Source organism: Hirundo rustica, chromosome Z, assembly GCF_015227805.2.
Source record: "Hirundo rustica isolate bHirRus1 chromosome Z, bHirRus1.pri.v3, whole genome shotgun sequence".
NCBI lineage: Eukaryota > Metazoa > Chordata > Aves > Passeriformes > Hirundinidae > Hirundo > Hirundo rustica.
The window spans coordinates 61,369,783-61,397,671 of NC_053488.1; the positions used below are offsets into that span (position 1 = coordinate 61,369,783).

The window sequence follows — 27,889 nt, forward strand, 5'->3', positions numbered from 1 at the left end:
TGTTAACTGGCCAAAGAGATGACCTCCTATGGCCACAAAGATGACCTTCAATATATCATCATCAGAAAACAATACTATAACTAGTTATGTAGATTGAGTAAGATTGAATAAAGTCAAAGGGACAAAATTAAATTTCAGGGGAAACCCAAAACAAGAATAGGTTGGAAGATGGAGAGATGAAAGAATCTGAAGTTGAAAGAATCTGCTATCGATACAAAAAGGACAATATGGTGGATATAACTGGTAAATATACTACAGGCAAAATAATTTACATGTCTCCATACACAGAGTAACAAACCCATCAGTCTTGTCTGATGATAGACTTCACTCTGACTTCCTTAGTGAACATCACTGCTTTGTAAAATTGGAAAAAAATTATTGACAAACTAGAGAAATTTGGATTCTTTGGGGGATTTTTTTGCCACTTAAAATTTGGGATGTCAAACTTGGCTGCTGGACCTCTTCACTGAAATGTTGTCTGTACTTTTACACGAATAGTACAGTTCCTGAGTATCTGCATTGAACCATAGTTATGAAGTGTCTCTGACGACATTAGAGGGCAAATTTGTCAGAAAACCCACTGATCTTTATTTCCAATACTACAAAAAGACCCCAATATTTTGTGGTAACTTACTCTTGCAGTACATGTTCTTGTGATTCCAGCACTTAAAGCTGCATAACTAATTCAGGTCACATAATTAAACTTGCCTGAATTTGATTAATTGTAAAAAAATCCCCCTGTAAAGCAGGTAAGCACTATTGCATGGCATACGACAATATCATACAGAAGTACAAACGGTTTTTTACTGTGAAGTTATACATCTGCTGCTGTTCATAACTATTAGCACGTATCACTGCTTGACCTTGACTGAGTCCAAATCCACAGAGAAACGTCTGATGGGATAATGTGGAGATGGCTGCTTAAATGCTGCTGATTGCAAGACTGTAGACTCTGAATTCTGTGCATGGTCTTTGTTCCTCCACACACTTCTGTGGCTTTGTGAGTGTTTTTTTAAATGAATGTTACATCAGGAACCTTTCCCACTGAACTAGGTGCAAGAGCTGGATCCCACACTGAAAGTGCACTTGAAGAACTGGATGCCTTGACATCTAAAGAAACTAGGAGAGGTTTCACTTGTCGAACTTCCTCATGATTTTTTTGGAAAATCTAAGTATTTCAGAAGCCTTAGAAATCTAAAATTTCTAAGTATTTCAGAAGCCAACATTAAGGGGAAGATGCTCAGAAGACCATGGTTACACAGAACACAACTGTGATCTTATTCAGTTGCCAGCAAGGATACAAAGAAAAATACTGTAAATTACTTATATTCAAAGTCCTGTGTCTGTTAAGTTTGTCTCTTATTGTCAGTTCATGAGCTGATATGACACCTTACTACTATGGTTATGAATGCTGAATTCTGCTAATGATGATGATATTCCAGAAATAAAAAAATATGAAGCTCAAAAATATATGAAGCTCAAAAAATGGAGCATGAACTCCCCCAGTTAGATCCATATAACTGGAATGACATTTTCTCAGAAGGTTTTATTGGGAAAGTTATCACTGACCTTTTCATTTTCCTAGAATAGATGTACCCAGTGGGCAGCAACAGCATAAGAAATAAGACTTTTATCCAACCATTTTAAAACTGTAATTCTGCAAAAGCAGACTCCAGCCACATTGCTGCTGTAAAGGCCAGAGATACACCACACAATCTGATGCTCTCAGAAGTTTTAAAAGTTCTCTCAGAGCAGTTTTAAAAGCTTTGGCAGCTGGTATATTTGTGCTATCAATTTACAGGAATGATGCCAACACACAGAGCAGCAATATAACTTACCTAGCCAAGGTAGTTCTATAAAAACTGACAGAAATTAGGCTATTTCATATGCTTTCTTCTTGATGAAGTACATTACTCCAAAGCAGAATACACAAAGCAATTATCAACAAACAAGCAACTTGTAAAACCTTTTTAAAACATGTAAGTATTCGGAGCCTATAAGTTTATTTCAATATCTCAGGTGACAGAGAGGCTTTCTCCTCATAATGATGTGTGCACTGTCAAAATGCTGACATGTAAGGAGAGCATCCAGGTGCTTTTTCTGTGTTTTGTCACTAAGAGAAATACCCAGAGAACCCACATACTGAATGATGTTTACACCATGTGGACCAATGCAATTTGGCATGCACAGGCAGCTGGAAGAAAGGAACACCCATTCAAATGTCTAGATATATAGGAACACAAACCTGTACTAAAGGGGATTCAAAATACAGTGTGTAGGCTGTCACTACCAAACACAGGGGTTACTGATCAATAACATAAGCAAAGCAAACTTGGAGATTACTGTGTCTATAAACACAAGTGTTGAAGTATACGCAGGGCTTTCTTATGCTTCAGATGCAATTGGAATAAATCTTGTGATGATTTTGAATTGTATAATCTGTGATTTTCGCATGTCTTTTATTTCTATAGCACATGTAAAATTTTCCTTTGTTCTTAGTGGCTACTCTCAGCTCTGTTTTGTTGCATCAGTTCTTCTTACTGCTTTATGTAAAATTTGCATCCATTGATAATGTTGGTTCAGTCTAACTGTTATACTCAGCTTTGAACTAATTGCTCTCAATTAATCTGTTCCACTCTTAGATAGCTTATTTATCAGATTGGGAAAGATAGATTTAATGGTGCTTGCTGGAAACAAGTTCTTTAATTGGAAATACCTGAGTGCTTAGCTCACTTTGTGCTCTAGCAATTAAGGACAATTTGGAAAAGCGTTTTTCCCCCTACTTGATTAGATCCAAAGAAGCAGACAAAACAAATGACAACATCACCTAGCAATATTGGTTCAAATAAAAGCCCAGCAGCCAAATTACTTACTATGAGAAATGTGAACCATCCCCATCAATTCCAATGCTGTGTTACATTCATTTTGCTGTATCTTTGCCTCCCAAGTAGGTAAATGGCAAAATTTCTTTCAAAATGCATAGCTCTATGCCTGCCTCTATACAATTATCCCTTTCCACAAATAAGCCAAATCAACCAAAGAAATTATTTTTCTTGATTAAGCTCCCACATTTCTCTTGGGACGAAACAAAACAAACAATTAATCTTTCCTTATTTGTTCTCAGAAGAACCTGCATCCCTTAAATGTACAATAACCAGGGTACCTGTGGCAGGCAGTCGGCAGCAATTAGGCTTGTGCTGAAATGAATGGACTAGAGTCAGAATGCCTAATCTGCTGAGAGTTTCTACAGGAGGGCAAGGTTAGACCAGGAAAATTCCCTTGCTGTGGAAACACTGTTAAAAATTACCACCTGACTTCAGCATAATTAACAAGGTTTGGGAATTTATATGAACTGAGTAATTGAAAAGAATTAGCAAGAGATATATACATTAATCTTCACCAGTTACAACATGCCTAATGAAATTAAAGGTTGTACTTCTGCTTCATGCTTTGTTTCTGCAAACTTTTTTTCACCTACAGAAGAAAAAGTGTATTAGATAACGGCAATTACAAGTATGAGAAATAAAACCCAAGAAATCGCACCACAATTTTTACATCGATACTTCTTGAAAATTTTCTTATCTATAATTCACAGTATTTATCAGAAGTAACCCTGAAAGTTTCTTATTTTAATGTCCATATTTTCAAAGTCTACAGGAAAAATCCACATCAGAGTTATAAATTTAGGCATAATTCAACAATGTGCATTTGTTTGCAAATGTACCTTCACAGAAATCCAAGCCCATCTTAGTCAAAAAATTCTACAATTAATAGGTTTAGTATAAAATGAGCTTACATGTAACTAAGTCTATATTATATTCACACAATGGAGACAATAAGCAGGTGGAAAAATAAAAGGGACAATCAATAGTGATGTGGGTAGAGACAGACAATGTTAGAAAAGATAACAAGCATTTGTTAATCTTCTAAACTACCCATGACCACAGGACCTTCCCCACTTAGTTCACTCTGAAATCTTCAACATCTTTCAGAAAGGAGTCATGTAAGACTGCATAAATGCCAAGAAAAGGCAGCACACACAGACACATGGGAATTAGATCTAATGCAGGAGCATTCAATTTACTGCAGAACTAAAGGAGAAGGCTCACTAACCACCCTGCCACAACCTATCTCAGGAAGACTATTCGCCTCTTCCTGTGCTCACCCCTTTTACATACTTATAGACCAGCTCTCATGTTTTGCTTAGCAGTCCTTCTCGCAAAGAATTCTTCTGTTCCTATGCCCCCTCCTTTCAACATCTAAAGCAAAAGGTCAAGAATTACTGCCTATTTCTTTCAGCATCTTTCTGGTAAACCCCCCATGATTAGTTTCACAGCTTGTTAGGTTTTGTTTGTTCATTTTTTTTTTTTTTTTCAGAATGGTCTGTGTTAAATGATACAAACAATATTGGACAATAAAGTTAGTATGGCACACTAGAATCAAGCTTTAATTCAGCTTCCTTATGTATAAGGATTTATTTAACACTGCTTACACATGTGGCATGACCCTACACTACTCTTTCCCCCAGAATGAGTTCTTCATCCAAAGCAAATAATGAATAGTTCAGTTATTCAGCATATATTCCATATTTTGTTTTCTTCCTCTGGCTTCCAATCACAGCCTTGTGCTTTACAAGCAGATTCAAATACTGCTGTTAAAAAAAAAAAAACAAAAAAAAAAAAAAAGAAAAAAAGAAAAAAAAAGAAAAAAAAAATCACTTCTTCATGAACATTTTTCTCCTGCCCTCATGTGCCATTTATAAATGTGTAAAGAATATTAATGGTGCATCTTCATTTACACACAAAGAGTGCATGCAGAAGAATGCTTCCAGATTGCATGAAGTTAATGCAATCTAGGTCTAAACCACATTCTAATTTAATGCTGTATACTACTGAACAACCTTAACAAAACACAGTGTGTTACACTACACATACAATAATAACATACTCCTTCAGTAGAAAATAAGTTTATCCCTTTATCAGCATTTCATTAACTTTACAGATTAATTTTGAAGAAAAAGCCCTTAAGATTTAACTTGCTTTGAAAGTCCAATTTAAAAAAGCAATAGTCATTTGTATAAATAAATGTAAGAATTACTTTATGTAAAACAGCACAGAATAAGAACTGAAAATGTGTTTAAAATGCTATGAATTGATTAAAAAGATGGGAGAAACCTAAGCCTTTCTACTGAACTTCAGGTGGTGACAATAAGACTGCAGTAATAAGTGCCCTCTCCTTCCTTCTTTACTATAATGGACAAAAATTTTTGACTTCCCTCCACTTTCCCCAAAGATCTCAAGCAAATCTATTAAATATCTATTAAGGAAAAAGAAAATTTATTGCCTACGCATCAAATGTGGAGCTGCATTCAGGATAAGGAAGGTGAGTACATTTTCTTTCATCACTGCTAAATGTATTAAGCATCTCATACTTTGTATGTATTTAGAAGGAATCAGGGCCATTAGAACAATCATCAGCAGACTACAGGAGTGTGCCAGCCTTTGAATTTTAATATCCCTAGTTCTGCCTTCATGGACTGTGACTTAGACAGAGAACTTAATTTCTTTCTCTCCTCTTAAATATTTTCCAGTTATTCTGAGCATATGCAGCCATGACAGAGAACTTTTCTCACTGTATGGAAATGCATGATTAGTTCATCTTAACTTGGGCAAAAGTATGTAACACAATATTATGATACACAGTATAATAAAAAGAGAACAAGCACTTGGACATGGTTTCTAAACATGTCACAACTACTAATGCAAATTCTGTGCTTAACTGAGTAAAATTTATTTTGATCACCTCTAACATGTAAGAGTGAAATAAGAGAGTTCATACAGCACAATCCTATACAGCAAAACCAAACTGATTATTGAAGATGAAGGAAAAAAGTATTAATCATAAATCACAACAAAGCACAAGCTGAAAAGCAAAAAATTAACTCCTGAAACACAAACCAGGTAATTTTCTGAGCATGCTTGAAAAATGCTTCAAATAATTCTTTATAAATCTTTGCAGGCAGGCACTTTTAATAAATGAGTCTCCTTTAAATTATCTAAAGAATTATTTTGCTTCCCTGTTTTCTTTGGCTTTCTGCTTCCTCTTAACAAATATGCAATCCTGCATGTGTTAGGCACACTTCTTTAAAATCCACAGCCATCTAAACCCAGCTATGTATCTTTACCACCAAAGAAACAAGTATGCACAACAGAATCTTAAAAAAGCCAGTCGCAGCAATGATGGATTTAAGTTATTAACTGATCAAAAAAAGATGGATGGTGGTCTGCTTTTCTTAATCTACATCATCATCTAGATCTATTTAAGGATATGTGGTACACTAACAAACTTAGTTAAGGTTTCGATAAAATCAGTAGAATAATCTGCCCTGTTACATTGAGACTGTATCGATCAATAAAATCACTTGTACTAGGAAAGTACTGTTAAGTACTGACAATCTCAGCCATTAATATTATTTAACACTCTGCTCACAATCTTTAATGAGGACAAAGAACATTTTGTCTTTTTACTTTTCATACCATTGCTGTTAGAATTCCTTACAGGAGCTGTTCAGCCTTGATTACTGCACACTAAATGGAGTTAGATACGGAAGACACTGAATAATTTTGGATAATGGAGAGAATTTTCAATGTGATTAATAGATGTGAGTAATTCAACAGACTTACCAGCAAAACATCAGTTAAAACTTATTTCACTAAATCCAACTTTTTTTGCAACTTTCTAATGCTAGACCCTTTCTTCTCAGCATATTCACTGGCATTGAAAACAAAAGTGGTTTCCAGGAACAGCAATCAGGAGATAAGCATCTGTTCTGGACTTGATGGGAATTTTTTTTTCTGCAAATAAGCCAATTTGATCTTAAATTAGTTAGAAATAGATCCTAACAGTGAATGTATATGGGACAAAGGAAGAACTGCCTCTGCAAAAACCTTAGTGGCGCCTAATGTATGATATAAGGAAGTCAGAGTGATTTCTAACCAGCTCATGCCTTCAAACATCGGAAATGGTTAAACAGAAGCCTAGTGGGAAAAACCCCCACAGGTCAGGCACACACAGAATAAGGTGGAGAAGAAAAAAAAACTAAAACCACATTTTGCACAAAACTTTTATAGCTTAAAATTTCAACCTCTGAATTCAGCTTTTACATATATAACCAATAACTTCCCATGTGTAAAGCATTTGGTCTGAAAAAGCATTAGCCTTTACAAGTGGCTTTGCACAGTCACATCACCTGCACACCTCTTCATTATCTATCATCTATCTATCTGTCTGTCTATCTATCTGTCTCAATAGATGCACATCTCTACAGATATATCTCTATTATTCAAATGTGTCTTCTCAACCACACAATTGACTCATTTTTCTTTTAGAGAGTTTTCACGATACATACAGGGGTTAGTTCTTGAAAACATGGTAATGTTTAAACAAATCTAGTAACAAGCTGAAACACAAACATGTCTCGAATTACTTTAAGGATTATATAAGAAAGGTCATTGCTTCAGACCAAAGATCCATTTAGCACTGTATCCTATAACCAAAAATGGCTATAAATGGACACAAGGAAGAGTATAAATGTGCAAGACTACTATATAAGACATTTTTCTTCAAAACAAAATCAGCTTCAAAAGTTATTTCCAACTACAGGACCTTCTATGCTTGATATAGGCTGTCCTTTCATATACCTTTCCAGTCTTCCAATTGAACTAACTCAAAATTTTGTGTTCACAACACCCTTTGGTGAAGGTACACAGGTATATGGGAACAATTAAATGCTTGATACAGAATGAATTTTTGAGAATATAAAGAAAGAAAAATTATAATGAATGGATAAAGTGTGATGAATGGACATGGACAGAATGGATAAATGTGATGAATGTGAACTGCACAGAAATAAAATTTAAAGAGTTGAATGATCAGCAACTAGTTTAATATCATTTTGCAATTGCATTTCCATGATTAAATACTACTTGATTCATTTTTATTGGGCAAAGGTAATAAAATGTCTCATAAAAGGGCATGTATCACACAGAAAAATCTCAATAATTTTAAACATCTCCAACAGCACCAGTTCACCTCTACAGACATTACATATGTAACATCAAAAACTGTTCCACTTAGAAAGGACTTAAAAATTACATCTGATCCTAGAGATCCATATCAGCTTAAGCCACAATCAAGATCTTCCTGTTTTAATATGAAGCCTTAGTTTTTCGTTCTGCTTAGGAGAGCTCAGATAATTTTATGTACTACCATGCGACCATTTTTACCTCTATTTCACAAAGAGAAAACAATGAAAAACCATGCACATCACAACAAGGATTTCTTTCCCTCAGATAAATTTCTTTTCTTTTCTGATCCTACTCCAGGCAAGAGAGTTCTGAAGCAGGATTTCAGCTGCAGTTACAGAACAGGCATGTTTGGCTATTGAAAGGCAAAGCTCTAGCAAACACGCTACATGGAGTACTTGCACATTGGCATCAGGAGCCTAGATCTTAGAGCAGAGATCTCTCCAGTCTTCTTGACAATGGACAAGGTGATAAATGGCTGAGTCTGGATTTCTTCTTGCTAGAATTGCAAGAGATCAACAGAAATTGAGTCAGTTAAGCAGTGAAGAACTAATGAAACTCCCCACAAGGTGATGGAAAACTCTTTGTCTTCGCAATTTGGTAAAAAACCCTGAGAAATCATAATGCAGCCCTCAGTGAAAAGGGGAAACAAGTGAAGCTCAAGGAAAGCACAATTTTTATCCCCAGTTCAATATGAAATGCTGTATTGGGTCTGAAATGCTTTGCAACAGAGTTTTCAAATAAACAAAAAGAACTTTTCAGTATTTTTCAACAGAATCTAAAACTTTCATGAAGTAACATTATAAAATTAGATCAACTTAAAAGAAAATAGTACAAAAAATTTGTTCGTACTCACTGTCCGGTCAGAAAAGGTTATTTATTTCTTTAAACTTTACCACAAGAGTTTTGTCTCAATATTTATGGAAGAAATTAAAGAAAATCATAGTGACCCATGAAGAAATGACACTTTGAGCCAAATTTTCTGCATCGACACTTTGTCCTCTGGAGTCTAACTAACTACAGAAATAGCTAATTGGTCCCCATTTTTTGCAGTTGTGGTTGAACTATTCCCCCAAAAAGAGTAAAAAAAATTAATATAATAATGTGGATTTTTCTTCTTTGTATTTCTGATGAGCTTACACATAACGCAACTACACATTATTCATTACACTATTACATCCACTGTTTTCCTAACTCCACCCTGCTGGAAACTAAGACAGCTAAGGAGTACATGATTGGATTTTAATTTCTTAAGAGTAAAATCATAACAGATATGGTTTTACTTATGTTTTTCAGGAAGAATTGGTAGTTAAAATATTTTTAAAGAGAACTGAATTCTGAAGAATACTGAAATACGGGTCAAAGTGCTTCTCAGATCTCCAGATTACTTCCTTAAATGGAAAACAAATCTCTAGACCAGTTTCATAAATGCCATAATTCATTTTTAAGATCATGGATTCCTGAAACTGCTGGAATGTTGAAGTTCATCAAGTCTTCATGTCTCACAGCCAAAGAGCACTTTAACCAATCTTATCTCCAGGAATCAGGACTGTTCTCTTTGTAAAAAGTTCAAGAATAAATAAAAGGCAAGTATGTTTTCTTGACCTGAGCCAAGAGAGAAATATTAGCTCTACATATTAACTCTGGCTAGAGACATACGTACAGAGAGACCCTACATAGACACCGAGCACTTCAGTAGGTGTACCACACTCTGTTTTATATTAGAGTCTTGCTAGTCACAAGAAGAATTTCTTCAGGTCACCCAGACCACGTGAAATGAGTCACTACCCTGAAACTAATAAAAAATATGGGTCTCTTTCAAAATCTCTCACTACAAGCAAATTATTTCACTGAAGACTAGCAGCAGCAACCAAGTCTCATGCTGAGGTGTGGGTGCCACTTCACAGTGAATTCTGTTAACGATGCTTGTTATCTTGTTGGACTGATGATATCAGCAAATGATGAGATTTCTTCATCCCAAGGGAGTTAGAAAATATCTATTCCATTGAACTTTAAAAGGCATACCTGTCAAAGGGCAAGTCCCCAGGGCAGACTGACTGGATGGCAGTAACATCCAGTGTCAGCTTACTGGGACAAGGATATGACCTAACTCCAAATGAGCAGGTGGATAGATCAAATTCTTCCCCATTACCAATTCACAGAAAATAAGCTCTGTAAAAACTGCTCCTCCAACAGTATATCATATCAAATGTATTTGTAACAAATACTAATCTGATACGCTGCAGCTGCTCTGATAGCCAGTTAGATAAGGTCCCTGCAGTGCCGCCCTTGAATGCTCAAAACAAGATCCCATCTATCTGTTCACTTGGTCAATCTACAAAATTACTGAACTCAGACACAGTAAAAACTGTGGAAGAGGGAGTTTCCAAGAGATTCATAGCTTATTTAAATACACATGCAAACCAAATTATATTTCTGTATTGCTTTGTGATAACAATCAGTCCAAGACTGGACAGTGGATGAATTAAAACCCCAAACCAAACAAACACCATCCAGAAGTTACATTACTGGTTATCAGCCTGTTCCATCATCTTCCACACTTACCTTCACTTTCTGGTACTTTCAAACAAATACATTTATCTACACTCACTACTGTGAGGAGTCATAGAATTTCAGGGCAGATCCTTTTGGCAGGTCTTCTCAAATTATGGGTGTCTTATACAACCAGCTGCTTAAAATCCTTACCTTCTACCTTTCTTCAACATGAAACTCCTTATGAAGCTCATCAAGAGAAGATATTTCTAACCATAAATAAATGCTAAGTTTAAATCTAATTGCAGACTAAAACTATCATCAAGCGAGATTTTTGTCAGCAATGGTGTAACCCAGTAATTTATTTTACAAATTTAAAATCAAAACCACCTGGATTCTTAGCTCTGCTCTACCGCAAGCTACAAGCTCAGATATACAAGATATACAAGTAGGTAATGATAAAGTTACAAGGTAATAAAAGCTGGATTAGTGCTCTTCTACTGGCAGTAACAGGCGTTTTGAGATTTACAGGAGACCAAGAGGAGACCTCATTTTCAACATTCTCTAGATGGGAAGAGGAGGGGCAAGCAGTGATCTTTTCTCTGTGGTGACCAGTGACAGGACCTGAGGGAATGGCCTGAAGTTGTTTCAGGAGAGGTTTAGGTTGGATGTCAGGAAAAATTCTTCACCTAGAGGGTGGCTGGGCACTGGAAAAGGCTCCCCAGGGAAATGGTCACAGCACCAACTTGATAGAGTTCAAGAAGTGTTTGGGCAATGCTCTCGGGCACATGGTGTGACTCTTGGGGTATCCTGTGCAGGGCCAGGAGTTGGACTGGATGATCCTTGTGGATCCCTCCCAATTCATTTTGTTCTTGATTCTGTATTTTCTTATTTAGCAAAGACTAAATCAGCTCAGTTTAAGTCCTTTGTGCTGCATGTACAGAGACATTTACCATGATAAGCAGAGTAGCAATAGCTTATTTCTTCACACTAATTTGCTTGAATGTTTGGGGTCACAATCTGTCACTCACTTATCTTTGCATCTGTTTCCTCATTAATAAATTAAACATAATCCTTCTTTCCTCTTGTCAGTCAGTTGATTGTTCTCAGTATTCACAAGGACTCTGTAAATATTATTATACATGCTGTTGAATTACTAAGCATATTAGCGCTTCTAGTCAATTGTTTCACTGTATAAAAAACAAAACTTGCACAATTCAGCCAACTCGTAAAATATGAAAGTCTTACTTTAAAATAGTGTAAGATAAATCATTCTTTCAAAATACCATGAAAAGTGGTCTATTACAACAAGAAAAAGTCCTGACCCAACCTTTCAAAAACAAAAGTAAAATAAGCAGTCTTAGGACAATTAGCTGGCAGGGGCTACTGATACATTAAAAATATTACTCCTCGCAGTTCACAATTTAATAATACTTCATTCATTTGTAATTTCGCTACTCTTCAGAAAGATATAATGAAATATCTCTGAGCTCCTGTCCATACACTCCAAGAAACAAACAACCTGTGCTGAAAGGATTTAAAAGGGCGGTTTCACCGTGAAAAGGTCACAAAGAAGAAACAGGTCCTGGAATTGAAGCACCTTCTGTTTTAGACAGGGGTGTGTCTCTTGCTTTCTCTACTACTTAGTAGAGAGTGATTCTACCACCCTCATTTCATGTCAATATTTATATATCTATATATATATATAAAATATATATATATTAATATATTGTTATATAATATATTAATGCATTTAATTATAGACAACTACTTAATTAAAAATGTGTTAAGAACCAAAAATGGTTAGACCATGTCATGTACAGGTCTGTATTTAACGGCCATCTGCATGGTATGCTAAAACAAATTCATTGAACATTACATCTATGTAATAGCTCAGTATTTGCATATGGCTCTGGCTGGTTTTATACAAAATAATTAATGATTGGCATGACTTCATAAAAGTTTGCTGCACAAATGTCTGGCTACAAGCACAACCAATGACTAGTAACAGTAGTAGGCAAACAGCTCCTACAGATTAACTGCCAGTAGTACCACCTGAAAACATGCCTGCAATATTTTACATACCATGGTGTTAAATAAAAAACAGATTGTGTCTTCTGAAATTGTAATATATTTCTACACTGTGCTTTGGTAAATGTTTGTCACTATGAAAAAAGTATCACAACTGAAGTGCCTTACTATGAAATTTTCATTGTCTAGAACCGGGCTCTAATTATCTTAAAAGTTAAAATTTCACTGATGATTAATTCTGCTTTCTTTTAGCAGAAACAGTAATTAATTACTTTGAAAAAATATTAACAACTTTTCTCCTTGTTTAAATTAGTATGCACATTAGTATGGATATAACTTAGTGGCGTGTCATGTTTTAAACAGGTGATATCCAGCAGTTCCTTCCAAGCTAAACCAATGCACGATCCTATGACAGCCAACAGCAGTCGAATAGAGGAAGAGTTAATTAAATGTGCAAGACTGCAAAAGGACAAGAGTTGACTAACTCTTCCAGTAGGGGGAGATGTTCTTTTACAGTTTATCAGCAATTAAAAAGCAATAACCAAACTACCTCTCTATCTCTTTAACAAAATCAACTGCTCAGGACAAATTGGCATATGTGCCTTGGTAGTGATTATGTCCAAAAGAAAGCTGTATGGAAATCAGAAAAAAAAATTCACTGCAAGTGGCTGATGTGAGTAGAAATAGAAGACTGTTATTCTTGCCTTCTTCCCAAAACAATTACATTATGACACATTATTTCTATGATCCCCTTCAGTAAAAGAGCACTTGCATTAGTGCAGCTGAAAGTGCAGGAAACTGGGAACATGTTTAGAGAAGCACCTTCATCTGGCTTTGCCACCAGAGAAAAAGCTGTGAACCTACACCACAGGGCACTTTTTAAAGAAATCATGGTGACAGTAGAAATTCCATTTATTAAAAATGAATGGGATTTATTCCTGATATATTTAGATGTCTATACAACTGCATCATTCCTGAAGACTCCTTTTATTGTCTTATCAAAATCACGACCCATTTATGGAGAACCTAAGACTTAAAATGCAAATATTCAAACCAACTGAGATGAATATGAGATGACAGGTGCCTATTTCAGCTAGAGGAACAATTCATATACAGGCATTTATAGCAGAGTGATATGAATTTGATGAGCTCATGCTTCTCTAGTCTGTCTAAATAGAGGTAAGCTAAATAAAGCCCCCTTGTATTTTTTCTGCAACACTTTTGACTTTGGTACAGTCAGAACAACTTTGGAAAGAATAACATTATTTTCCCCATTTTAGGCAGAGGAAAATGAAGGTTCACCAAAGTCAATAAGCAATCTTTGAAAAAAAATCAGGAAAAAAAATGCAAAACAGTCTGGTTTTCTAGCTGGTAGTCCTAAGTGAAGAGAAATCACTGCTGCTGATAAGTATCTAGATCACTGCCCACGTCTAAAATTGCCTATTAGTAAATTGCCACACTTCATACTTTCTAATGCTCTGGAAACAGATGCTGCTTTTACTTTCAGCAGGCAGCAAGGAGACACACCTGCAAGTACAACTCCAAGCCCTGTCGTCGCTGCTCCAGGACCTTGGGGACCCAGTTTCTCACATGCTTTGAAGGGATCTCTGGTGTTCTTATGAACTTCTTGAGCTGCAAGAAAAGACAAAAAAAAAAAAAAAAAAAAAAAAAAAAAAAAAAAAAAAAAAGGCACAATAATGTCTCCTTGAAATAAACAAGTTTACATTAGTGATGCAAAAAAACTACCCATTAAGGAAAACAGCATGAAAATGAAGTTACTTACAATCATGTCCCTGAAATAACAAGAGATACCATACCTACAGAGTGCAGTTAAAAATCTTCACATCCAGTTGCCCTGGACAGTAAAGAAGAATCCTACTAACAATTTTTTTGTGACTAATGGCCTGAAAATAAAATGGCAACTACTACATGAGAATACTTGAAATTGGAGTTTCCCATTAGTCCACCTGGGATAAAAGCTCACAACATCACCATGACATAACAAGAAATAACCTTGCTAAGTGCAGTGAACACACCATGATGGCTTCTAACTCCAGATTTAGGCAATTATGAACAGGCATGAAAAGTACAGGGAGGAGTGCTAACTATTTCTCTAGAGAGCTGGCAATCAAAAGAACAAAATATCCATGCTCTCAAACTGTACCAACAGACTGACACTCTGTGTTTAATATCTTACACAGAGAAACAGCAAGATTCTCAGTGATTATATTTCAAAGAGAGCTCCATAACTATTCCTCTAAAGATTCCCACAGGAAAGCTTATACATGTATCTACAGAGACCTATATATAACATGTATCTATGTAGACTCTATAGACACACACACACACACACACACACACACATATACATTTTTTAATATATGCATACATAAGATTGCATATAGAGAAACACAAACATGCAACCTGACAACACCAAAAATCAGAGCAAAAATACTAACTGAAATAGACTCCATTGCATTTTAATAGAAGGTGGCATTCTTTCTGTTGGATATTGCCTCTGAATAAATCTGAAGCAAAGAATGCAAGGAAAGAAACTCAAAATTGACTTTGACATGCATACCCATGGGAGACTGAGAATTTACATTTCATCATCTCAGCCTGCTGAGATGTCACTATAGGAAAAAGCAGTGGCAACATATCAACGTCTCTGCAAGCACAAGTATCGAAGCTGCAGCCGGGAAACCTCAGTTCCTCTGGAAACATTTTGGAACTTTCTTATTTCCTAACTGCTAAATTACAATTAAAAGTGAAGTGAGAAAAACAACACTCCAAAATAACTCTCCAAACCCAGCTACGTTTACTGACTGATCTTAAAAACAGAACACAACCCCCCATTTTCTCCCTCCGAATTGATCGGGGATGTTGAAGAAACTACGGTCACCGCTGTTGCGAACTATGACAGCATCTGCAGGTGAACAACAAATGAAAAGAACACTCCAGATGAGTGCAGATAAATCTGAAACGATACCAGCAACCACCAAGAGGTAGCTGCTTACAAAATAAATACTCTGTGGCTGGTAACTCAGCTGATGATTAACAATCCTTTTGTGCTCTGTGGCCCTGTTACATATAAAACATCCAAAATCCAATTACTTAATGTGCTGGCACAGATACTGGTTGTAAGTATAAAGCCAACATTATACAGATATACAAAAGATATATTAAAAGTCCATTTTCTTATGCTTACAATAATCCAGTCATATCTATTGCTAGGAATAATTATAACAATATTAAGGAATAATAAGCAAAGCCAGATATGCATTAGCTGTATTGCTTCAGACTTGTCCCTACATAAAACATACTTAACTGAGGACTATTACTGCCCACAGCACCCTCCTGTCTGTAACAATGACCTAACGCCTATTGACACACTGTAGTCTCTATTTCCTGAAAGACTTAAAGATGGCTCACATTATCAAGTAAAGAGTTATTTGTCCAATTGTGAAAATACAATATGATCTAGAGTATACACTAGTTATTCTAAAATTATAGACAACTTGCAAAACAAGATGTTTTAAACTTCAACAAAATTTGCAAAAATTTCACTGCGGTAGTTTTAATACTGTGACGTTCTAGCATTATTGTAATTAAAAAGAACTACCAATATTTAATAAAATTTAGGCAAAGAACTATAAAAATATATTTGGAAATAAATATGAACAAATGGTCATATTTTTAACTATGTTATACACCTAGAAATAATTTAATTCTTCCTAAAAAACCCCCATTCCATGAGTAAAACTTTTGTTCAGATTTTATATATAATAATGTAATGTGAATGGTGTATAGCCCAACAGGCAAGGTTTGTTGTTCATAATTAGGGCAAAGCATAATGGCCTATGCAAACTATTTCAGAGAAGCCGACTTCTGTGGGTGGTTTCTGTCAAAAGAATAATTTATACTCTTGGTGTAACATGGCAGTCTTGAAAATATTTTAAACCATTTCCACTACAGCCAGATTGCATAGGAAGTGGAGCTTTACTCTTATACAAGTGGAATCTATGAAAGACTGAACCCGAGAGAGAGGGAAATCCAGACATGTTCTTGGAAACAGCCCTGTTTAAAATATATAATTAATCAAAACACTGATTGGCATTCTGATGAATGAATAATGTCTTTAGGAGCAACAGAGTCCTCCTCCCTCCACACAATGCCAGTGAGGCATGTTGCTCCCCAGTGAAAGGCACAATTTCCTCATCACCTTCTACACCCATTTTCTACCACATGTGTTCTTTACAGCAGCTTTGTTTCTCCTATGCACTACAGACATCTCCAACACTAAGGGCACCTTGAATATTTGGCAAGTCTAAAGAGACCTTTCCAACTGCCATGTACTCACAGCAATTTAGAATGAAATGTACATTTTAAATTAAAGGGGAAGAGAGGAACAAAAGATAAATACCGTATTGGCATGCTGATAGCAAACTGATGCAAATGCTTTCTCTACGATTTCTGTAACACTGAAGGCACTAAGACAGGTTCAGAGCAGGAGCTGTTCAACAATACTAACCAAAATTTTACAATTTCAAAAAGTAAGACATTAAAAAGGCACATTGTTGCCAAAATATGTTACACGTTTTGCATCTGTGCAGGGAACATATATGAAAAAGTCTCTATCCATTTTCAGAGTAATATGAAAAGACAGCAAGTCAATGAGAAAATGAAACAAATTGAAACATGGTGCAAAGTGCCTGGTTAGAATATCTGTTTTTCAGGTTTGTTTATTTTGCTGCTATTTGTGCAGAGAGAGAAAGGGGGCATCATCTATGGCTTTCCTGGTGTTCTATGAAATTTCTGCAAAAATTGTAGTGTTCTATGAAATCTCTTGCACTGAAAGTGGTGCAAGAAGACAAATCCACCAAAAGTGGTGAAAGAAGACAAATCTGAGAGTGAAACTGCAGTCATCCAGTCACAATTGTACAGCTTCAGAAATTACAGGGCAGTTAGACCTGCTTTCCCCCTGCCTGGACAGCTGGGAGAAAGCCAGTTGTGTAACGTAGAACCTCCACCAGTTCTGCTACCTGTCCATCCTGCAATGGGCTGAGAAGAAGCCTGAGTACCCCCTCTGCAAGAGGAGGATACTGTCAGTCTTGCAATCATTGCAGCTGGATGATGACTGCTTGGAGCATGTTACCACACCCCCTACAACGTAAGTCATCCACCAGGTGGGAGTGGCACTGGGACATCCAGCTGCCCAAGCCCTTCATCATCCTGTAGCACCACAAAGGTGGGCTTCAAGGAGTGCTCAGGCGTCCTGTGGGTGGCATCCAGACTCCATGCTCATTGAACTGCTTTCAGAATCATGCAATCCTCCTCAGGACAGTGCAACCCTGGATCCATCAGAAGATGAAGATATTTGGCAACAGTGTTGGAGGAGCATAGGGGAGGACACCATCACAACCATTCCAACCAAGCACAAGATGGATGCAGAGCTGCTGTGCTGGATGTTGGGGGTGTCCCTCCAAAACTGCACAGTGACATTCATGCAGCAGTGTGCCTGTGTCACTGTGCAAAGCAGTAGCAGAAAGGCCTCCTCCTCCACTGCTGCTGCTTGGGATCCTGGCAGCCTCCCCTCAGCTCCCATTGCCATTCTACAAAGCAAGAAGACAGGACAGGTTACTGCACCCAGTGTTGCCACTTCCAAATGGTGTAATAAATCCTCCCCCAAAGGGTCACAGCAACTTCTGAAGAGAAAGAGACCCACAAGGCCTCTACAGCAAACAAGAGGCCAGCACCACAACAGTGATGCTGGAAGGTGCCTTGGAACATGGCTGAAGCAGGACTGGGCCACCAGCTGTGGCATGTACCAGCCCTCAAAAGCTCCCAGCCCCAACTACCAAAATAAAATAAATGTACAAATCTACAGGAAAAGTCTCAGTGTTATTAACAGTATAGAATCTATCCTCACCTTTTTCACTTTCTTCTAGGTAGGACGGAATGCTAATGCTGATGGGTTCTACTACTTGTGCCAGACAGTTTCATCATTCCTCTAAAAGCAAGTACTGCCCAGCTCCATGCTTGTATCTTTGCAGCTGGTCCCGGGACAGGTGTTTCCAGCTGGGGGTCTCTGGAGCCAGTCCCTGACCCACAGCTCATCACCTCAGGCCTAGCCTCCTCTTCCCTCTACCTTCTGCACCATGTCCCTGGGCTCTGCTCTCCTACCAGCCTGCATTGCCTGATGTACCATTGCTGTGGTGGCCCTCAAATCTCTCCTCTTGCCTGGCATCACAAATTGGTGCTGCTCTCTACATGACACCACAGCAGTAGCCCAAGAAGGGGAAGTACAAAGTCCTGCCCCTGTGAAAGGACAGTCGCACATGGGGAAGATGCCCAGATGGTGAGCAGCCTGGGAAAGGCTTCTGCCCACAAGCACAGGCTTTCTCCTCCCTCTTCCAGATCCAGCCTTGGTGTTGGCTTTTCTTCTCCTCTGTTTGCAAAGGGCACATTTGCAGGTGCTCAGCAGACAGATTCCAAGTGGCTGAGGACACTGAGTTGCTTAGTTTTGGAGAAAAGCATGATGAGGGGTGATATCATTGCTTCCTGAGGAGAGGAAGTGGAATGGGCGATGCTGAGCATTTCACTGGGATCCAGTGACAAGACATGTGGGAATGGCTCATAGCTGTGCCAGGTGAGGTTCAGAATGAACATCAGGAAACATCATTTCTTCACCAAGAGGGTGATCAAATACTGAAACAAGCTTCCTCCAGAGGTAGTGGATGCTCCAAACCTGTCATGGACATTTGAACAATATCCTTAATATAATGCTGTAATTTCTTGTCATCCCTGCATTGCTGAGGCAGTTGGACTATGTAATGGTTGTATGTCTTTTCCAACAGAAAATATTCAATTATATTTCTAATTCTAATTCTGTATTACATTGCATTATACAATACTATACTATTCTAACAATAGGAGACATTACTTAGATAGGGTGCATTTTGAAGACGCAAATCCTGATTTTCCCCTCCTAATGTTCCTACCCTATTCCATTATATAAACTCTATCCATCTGCTTTACCTTCAACTGCAGAATTATTCTCACCTGTAAAACAAAGGATTCATATACTGCAAGGCTTAATGGTGGGTGAGTTATTTTACTGTTTCTGACACTGTTGCTTATTTAGTTTCATATTTAATATGAACGCAAGGATGACAATATCTGAGACGTATCTGTACTAAAGCAATAAACAAGGAAATGAGTACTAATAAGTGGCAGATGATACCACTACTGAGACAAGAAGCAAATAGGCAAGAAGCACTAGCACATCTTAATTATGGTGCAGTAAAGCAAACTTGTCTTTGGACTTTTGATAGGTCGGTAGTTGCCTTTCACTCAGACAAATCTGCTTAAACCTATACACCTTATATACCATCCTCTGTAGCACCAGGATAGCCTCTTTCCTGAGCTAATTCAAAACCACCAGCATACATACTGGTGGAAATAAACTCCTCCGACGTTGCACTGACAGGAGCTGTAAATACCCATGCTAGTCTCTGTTGTTTGCAGAGGAAGCTTTTCCATAATGAAGGCCAGCAGCATCAGTCAAAGTAGCTGACTCTGCCCACACTCCACTGACACTCAGACCTACAAACTATGAGACATTTAGCTGACCCAGATCCTAGGACTGAAGCTCTTTAGTACAGCTTCATTGCTGTTAAGGGGCTGCAATGCTCCTCCAAAATTCTCCTTCACAATACTTGGCCTCCATAAAGAAGAAAAGCGGCTAAGGCTTGTCTTTCAGCAGCACAACTGCACAGCAGCTTTCAGTTTAGCTTGGAAAGAAAAAAAGCATACTTTAACACCAGTCAAAGCAATTTTAAGAAGTATTAGTAGATAACCGGCCTTGAAATTACTGAGTTCCCGTCTATATGTTATTAAAATGATTCAGTAGACAAGCTTAGCAGATATTTTATATTAGATTAATTGAGACGGTTTACTCAGTTATTTTCATGTCTGGTTTCCTCATATAGAGAAGTTGTTTGCTCATCTTCACATATGGCAGGTTAGCAACAAAATTTATAGAACAAATTATTTGCCTAACGGAAAAAAAGCCCACTCTATTAATTTGTTGTTGGAATGTGACTTATTTTGTGACTTCACAAGAAGACAAAACCATACCATAGACCGGCATTTTAGCCATACAGCATGTAAACAACAATGAAAAAGAAAAAGAGACTTAGTAACATGTGACAAATCATCACTCCCTTCTAAGAAAGAGAGAAGAAATTGAGTTAGGAATTAATTTCCAGAGGCATAAATCACAGGACGTATTTAAGATATACCATGTATAGTAACAATTACAAGAGAGAGGAAAAAATTGCCTAGGCAAAGCAAAGCTACATATTATAAAGACAATCAGTACCTTTTTATGAAGTGCATGGAATTCACTATACCTCTTCTCCACAAAATGTTTCCTTCCACTCATCAGCACTTCTATTTTAAAGACCTGAAAATTATAAATAATAAAAAAGAGGGTAATGTTGCTTGCACGAAACAGTTCAGTGACATGTCTGTGACTGCCCATTTTACCACAGTCATTCTCCTAGATAGTCTCAAAAAACCGAATGTGCCTCATAAGCTGCAGAAGTACAACAGTGTTTAATGGTAAATATGGCTGAATCTTCTGTTAAAATGTTTGTTCAACAAATGCATAAAACAACAGCTTAAGCATGGATTATGTGCTTTACATTAGAAATTAAGCATTAAAATATCTTTCAGAAAGATATAACATACTTTCAACTATTAAAAAAAAAAAAAAGAATGGTAGGAACAGAAAAAAAAAACAATCAGGGAGAAAGGAAACAGAGTTTAATCATTTTCCCCTTCTTACAATATAGTGTACTAATACATTTACACATGTTCAGTAAGAGCTGGATAATATACTCATTATGTTATGCATGGAAATAGAGAAATAAATGGAAGCACAGGATAATTTCCTCCTAACCTGCAAATTCATCTCTAGTCTCAATTGAACTTGGGCTATGTACACACTAGGAAAAAAACAAAACAAAAGCATACATGGCAAATACTTGTTTTCTTTGTGTGATACATGTGACAGCTTTTGTTGCTGCCTCTGTAAGGTTGAAAGGCCAGGAGAAGCAACTCTCCGGATCCACTAATTAGTAGTCACTAACATGACATATTCTTGATTCTCAGGTCAGCAGGTCAGTTTTGAGGGCAAGTGACGAGAAATATTTTGAAGTACTCAAGAAAATATGGTCTATTAAATGAAGATAAAATCAGCAGAGAAGTAATATAGAAAAGGTGCCTGTTCTATCCAGGAGGTCTTTGTTTTCTGTTTTGCCCAGAAATCTGGGAAATAATTATTTTCAGGACAATGAAAAACAATGCGAAGCACAAATGATCACATCAAGACTAAAAACAGACAAATAAAATGTAGTTTGAAATAAATTTGTAAACAGTGTTTATTCCTGAATGCAGAAAAAAGGGTTTTCTGTCACAACATGGCCAGCTAGCATTGATTAGAGCAAACACTGACATACCATACTGGATAAACACTTTCTATTGTCCACTAGAACCCGCCTTTCAAACAGGTCAAAATGCAATGGTTTTCACTGGTTAGCCAAAGAACATTAAAAATAGTATTTTATTAAATCCGGACTGAAATGCTTTAACTTTTGTTTGAATGCAGTATGGATAGGATCATAGTCATTTCACACCAATATTTACATTACCAAAATTCATTTGCTGTAATAACCAGGGCCACATTCTACAGCTTTGAATAGGACTATGTCTGTGTCCTAACAGTTTGAGCAGATGCCCTTATTTGGGTGCATTGATTTTTTTTCCCCCCTCCTATCTATTTGGAATACTTTGGAAGAACAGTAAGTGGCAATTAAACAATTTTCTTCTACACATGAAAGAACTCTAAGGTACCCCTACAACTTGTTTTATAAGTTCGGAGTTGTCAAGAGGATCATACGCAAAGGAAAATCAATGTAGATATTTTTCTTTAGTCAAGATATAACATACTAAATAAATGAGAAAAAATATTATTTATATTTCATATTCTACACACCATATGAAAGAAATAGTTCTGCAAGGAATAATTGTTTTGGATTGCACAGGAACAAAGGAGTTTTAAGGATAACTAGTTAGAAGGAATGGATAACAAAATATGAAAGTAGTTAAGTGAAAAGTGATTGTGAGCCTCTAGCTAAGGTGTAGCAACAGTTTTGTATTTACTTGATATCAAATCTCCAGGAATTAGGAGGAACTCGTAACACTCACACCTCAGTCAGCTAAGAGCCACTCACCACTTTAAGTTTAGCACTTCTGCTGGCTACAAGGCTTGCCAAGCAATCTGGAGAAGTCTATGGGGCTCCTGTCTCAGCTATAAGCACTCCCTTGGCAGGTAACTTTCTTGTGAATCACAGGTTAGCATGTGTGGTTCCATTTTGTTTTTATTCACATGAGTGTCTTCAGAGAAATATCTATCCCTCTGAAATCTAAAACCCCATCTTTTCATAAAGAAGAGGAGTTGGATTATGTGAAAGGACCTATAAATCCCTTTGTAGACCTTCTTTTCAAAGCATGTATCTATTTTGTTCTGTATTTCATTGTGGGTTAAAGAATCACAAAAATGGTTTCAGAACACCTAAAACTATGCTATATTTATTCTTCCTCCTGTTTTAATTACAGTTTCACAATTTCTGCTAACATCATGACATTGAACAATATATTTGACAGTTACTTGCACAGAAGGTGCAAGACGGAAGCACAGCTTCACGTGCAAAGTAATGTTATTTCAAAATACAGACACTGCCACCCTTAAAATCTCAACTCCTCCTCCCCCACACCACTGTAGAGGCTTTAACTTGCCCCTCACTATCCAGAGGCCTCAGATCCAGCTTTAGGAGACATCTAAGATTTGCAAAACCAACAGCTCTGCTAGGCTTGAGGTTGAGTATCACTGTTTGAAAGCAAAACCATGCAAATGATGTTTCTAATCTAGTCACAGTTTAGGCACCTATACTTCAGAAATATAAAGCAATTTATGACAAGTAAGTGGATAACCCAGAAATATTTTTTGCTTCATTTAAATCTAAATATTAAACCAATTTACAGAGTAACTTGTAAAGCAGAAATGCAAGAAACAACACAATTGTGTTTATAAACTTGTATTATTACATGACTTTATTTAGACTGCATACATTCCAGGTTTGCCTCCTCACTGTTTACCAGATCAGAATTCATAAGACCAAATTAAAAGTATATAAATTAGTTTCCATGCCATTGTTTCATAAAATGACAAGGCTTTGTGTGAAAGACAAAAAGACGCATTAAGCTGTGAGAAAGAGATAGGAACTCTTCATGGATACAAATAGCCATAAGTAAATTTCACAAAAATTTAACTGAGTAATTGCAGGCCTTAGCAGAAAAATAATGTAAGAAAATTGGTGAACATAGATGAAAGTGCCAAAATTAAGATGGATGAACTATGTGGGAAAAAATGCAACAGTGCTAGGAAATTATTTTTCTAGTAAAAATGTTCATGTTCTTTGAAGAGATAACTCAGAAAAGATATATGACTTTTTATAAGTGACAGATAGTTAAATGAAAAATGTATGAATTATACAAGCAAAACACTTTTCCCATAGTCATTGAAATATCAGAAATTACATGGCACTGAACAATTGGCATTTCACCCTGACTAGGGTGACACAAGGGACCACAGATTTGAAGACACCAATTAGAAAACTCCAAGAGTACTTTGAAACTAGAAACCACTGTTCATGGTTGCTGCCACAATAATTATCAGCAATGTCTGCCCATAGCCAGATCATTATCCATTAAAAGCATTCTTCCAACAAACTTCAACCCACATTAATAATGTATGGGGCAAAAATATCTGAATTCAGTATCAGTATGAATAATGCCCATCTTTTAAACTAATTGCAGATCTGCCACTGTAATTCATAACCATCAAACCTGTGACAAAAATTAAAAAAAAAAAAAAAAAAAAAGAAAAGAAAAAGAAGAATTCCTAAGGTCTTTGTTAATAAAATAGTAAAAACTTTCAGGTCGGAGTACAAAACAGATATAATTTTTTTTTCCTCTTCACTTTGTTCCAATTATATGGATTTTATTCAGATCCCAGAAACCATTTTCTTATTTTCTTATTGTTAGCAACTATGTCTAATTTTGCCATTTTCCTGAATTTATCTATTTTTGGTCATTATCAAACGTCTAAATGAATGGTCCTTTTTCAATATTTTCAAGAACACATATATTTCTCTTCTTGTAGCAGAAACTAGACAGTACTACATAGCAACTGAACTGGATTATATATGGGCAAAAAATTGATACTGTATCACGGTTAATTTCAAAGACAGAAAGCACAAGTGGAAGAAAACAGGAACTAGTAAGATGTACAAAGACTGCCCATGGTGCCCACAAGCATATCATGAATTGTGGGTAACACTGACACTGCCCCTCTTCAGTTCTTACCTGTGTCATGTGTACATTGGATACAAAAGGACAACTTTTATACGACAATCTGATGCCAAAATATGCAGCTCCAGTAACTTAGTCTCAAAAAATCCTACAGTGATCAATTTAACAAAAAATGCAGACAAGTATGACATACATGACCATGAGTAGGAACAAAACCTAACAAATTTACTAACATCTTAGCTTGGTTTTCTATTATATAAGACATACACAGATGACTATCACATTCACTCATGGAAATCATGCTAGCTACATAGTTTACGTTCATGGTAAGTTAATCCTAACATATTGTGCATACTTATACATGGAAAATTGAAATGCAATACTTTTGAAAAATTACAGTTGAAAAAGAGATTTGGGGCAGTGCCATTTAGAATAAGGAGATGCAAAAAAACAGAAGCAGAAAAAGATAAATTTACAAAAACCAGATACATTTGTCTAACACTCACCAGGAAAGAAAACTCCACAAAATTCTAGTGTCATGTTTTTGTCTCTCAAGACCAAGCTTACTGACCCTGGTTCTATTTAATATATTACTTACAGAAATAAATACATCCCTTCAGATGCTTCAGTATACTTGACAGACTTTTGTCTGAGGAACAGTTAATGCATTCAAAATGTCAAGAAAACTCAACCTTAAACCTCTGCCATGGCCATATGGAAGGAATTCCAGAGCAAATGAAATGACAGCCATGATCCATGAAACACTTAATAGGATTTCCATGTGTTTAGTGTTTCATTTCTGCTCCGGCAATGGCACATTTTCTCTCTTGGTTGTGCAATGACTAAAACTAGAAGAAGACCGCAGGAAACAGTAGAGATCAAAAGATAACTTTAAGCCTATTTCCATCCTACTGTTTCAGGAGAAAACAATATTCTACACAATCAGTAAGAGCATCTGGGTGGTGGTGGTAACCAGAGCTGCACGTAGCTGCAACAGCAGTTTGGCAGCTTAGGAGTGTCAGTGCCTCACAGCAATGCTCCATACTTCTGAATGCCCTGCACAGTACAGGCAGAAATGAGGGCAGTATTCAGAGCCAACTCAAACTTCAAAGTAGCCTTCATAAAACTGAATCTCACTATCCTCCAAATGAAAACACATTAACTTATTCTGACTTCATCTTTTGGAAAGCAGGGCAGCAAAACTCAGTTCTGCAGCAGGCACAGGGCAGCTCAAGGGCATAAATGTTGACATGGGTTACAGAGGCATGAGGCAAGGGAAATCTCCCTTTTGTTCTCCAACTATATTCTCCACAGTTCTAGTTTCTCCTTTGTCTAGCACCCAGTGTCTACTTTGGTTGTCACCACCATTTCAAGTTACTGAGACTTAAGACTTTTTGTTCCTTGGGTGGGTTGCTCATCATCACATCAGTAGACTCCTCTCTTCAGAAACTGCTCTTCTACACAAGTAGCCTTTACATGAGCTCATGCAGTCTGCCCATAAGAATTGGGCCCTCCATTCTGCTGCAGAACTGCAAAATGAGTCGGGGCAAGGTAAAGAAGGAAGCAGCATAGTCCCAAAGAGACCAGTTGGCTCCATGTGGTTTTGCTTTGGGCACCAGAGAAGAGATGAGAGTATCTGCTGGAGGTAGTAAAGGAAGAGAAATAAATGCCCGAGGAATCAAGATGGTTGGGAGGGAGTATGAACAGACACAGAGCTAAGAGTCATCCACCCTTCCTGGTATCATCCTCACACATGCTGAACATTTTCCTGATGGCTATGAGAGCAGGCAGAAAGCCATAGCTGCAGTGGGGCAAGTCAGCTGGCACAGACGTTTGGGCACTGGTTCTCGCGGCTTCTTCAACCTCCCTGCTCGCCTGGGGCAGGTGATCCTTGGGCCTGTGCCTCACCCTCTAGCAGTACAGCTCTGCCCAACACACACTTCACTTATACTGAGGGGCCCCAAAGAGACTCAGATCCACTCTATTATCAGTTATAAGATTTGTTTATCTCACCTAAATTCAGCCCAAAATTTGGGTTAAAGAGTCCTTTCCCTCACCCCAAGCACTGTGACATCCGTTATATGAAATCAGACTTTTCACTTAGTCCCAAGTACAATGTACAATATTTAGTTACAGCACAAGGAAAAAAGTACACCTTTTTATTGACTATGGAAATGAAAGCTTGATATTATGCAATTATGACACTGCCTTGTCCAGAGTTTCTGAGGGAGAAAAATCATGACAGAGAAGTGAAATGTTTATTGTAGGAATTCCAGAGAGTATTCCAAACAGCTCCAGCCTGTGTGAAGCAATTACCTGCCCCATTCTGGCCTAGGAAAACAGCCTTATTGTTTTTAACTTACAAAAACAGATTTTCTACTGTGACATAAGAGAACAAGTCTGATGTTTCACTGACTCCTCTTAAATCTCATGTTACTGCAGTCTAACTAGGGCTTTCACAGGTAAGAAGAATAACAAAATAAAAAGATGATGAAGAAATAAAAATAAAAAGAAGAACAATCACCTGTTCTTATAAATGTGACTCCTAATTCAAATGCCTTCTTACTAATTTATATAATCTTCAGCTACTTGTTTACTTAAATACTCTTGTCTTCTCTAACAGTTACCAGTTTTACTGGTACCAGTATCTAACTAAATCAGATAACAATCTCTTCAAGAACCTTCCAGTGCACAGTTCATATTTTCAACCAACAATACAAAATAGTTTAAAATTAGTTCCTTACACTTCCTCTACACTCTTGCAGTATGAGGTTCCTCCCATTGTAAAATGGCAGTGTTACTAGGAATAATGTACAAAAGGTGCACACAGGATTCGGGGATAT

The 27,889-nt window shown here is 37.0% G+C and overlaps 1 protein-coding gene across 3 annotated transcripts in view; it reads right to left on the minus strand.

Moving 5' to 3' along the window:
• Window positions 1-27,889, minus strand: part of SNX24 (sorting nexin 24) — a 94,315-nt gene that overhangs the window by 22,502 nt on the left and 43,924 nt on the right. For 2 of the 3 annotated variants that reach the window (XM_040090891.2, XM_040090893.2), the window contains exons 2-3: window positions 20,992-21,075; window positions 14,136-14,240 (exon numbers count right to left, since the gene is read on the minus strand). In XM_040090891.2, coding sequence (XP_039946825.1) covers window positions 14,136-14,240; window positions 20,992-21,075 — 189 coding nt within the window. The remainder of the gene's footprint in view (window positions 1-14,135; window positions 14,241-20,991; window positions 21,076-27,889) is intronic. The other variant, XM_040090894.2, reaches the window with a different exon arrangement.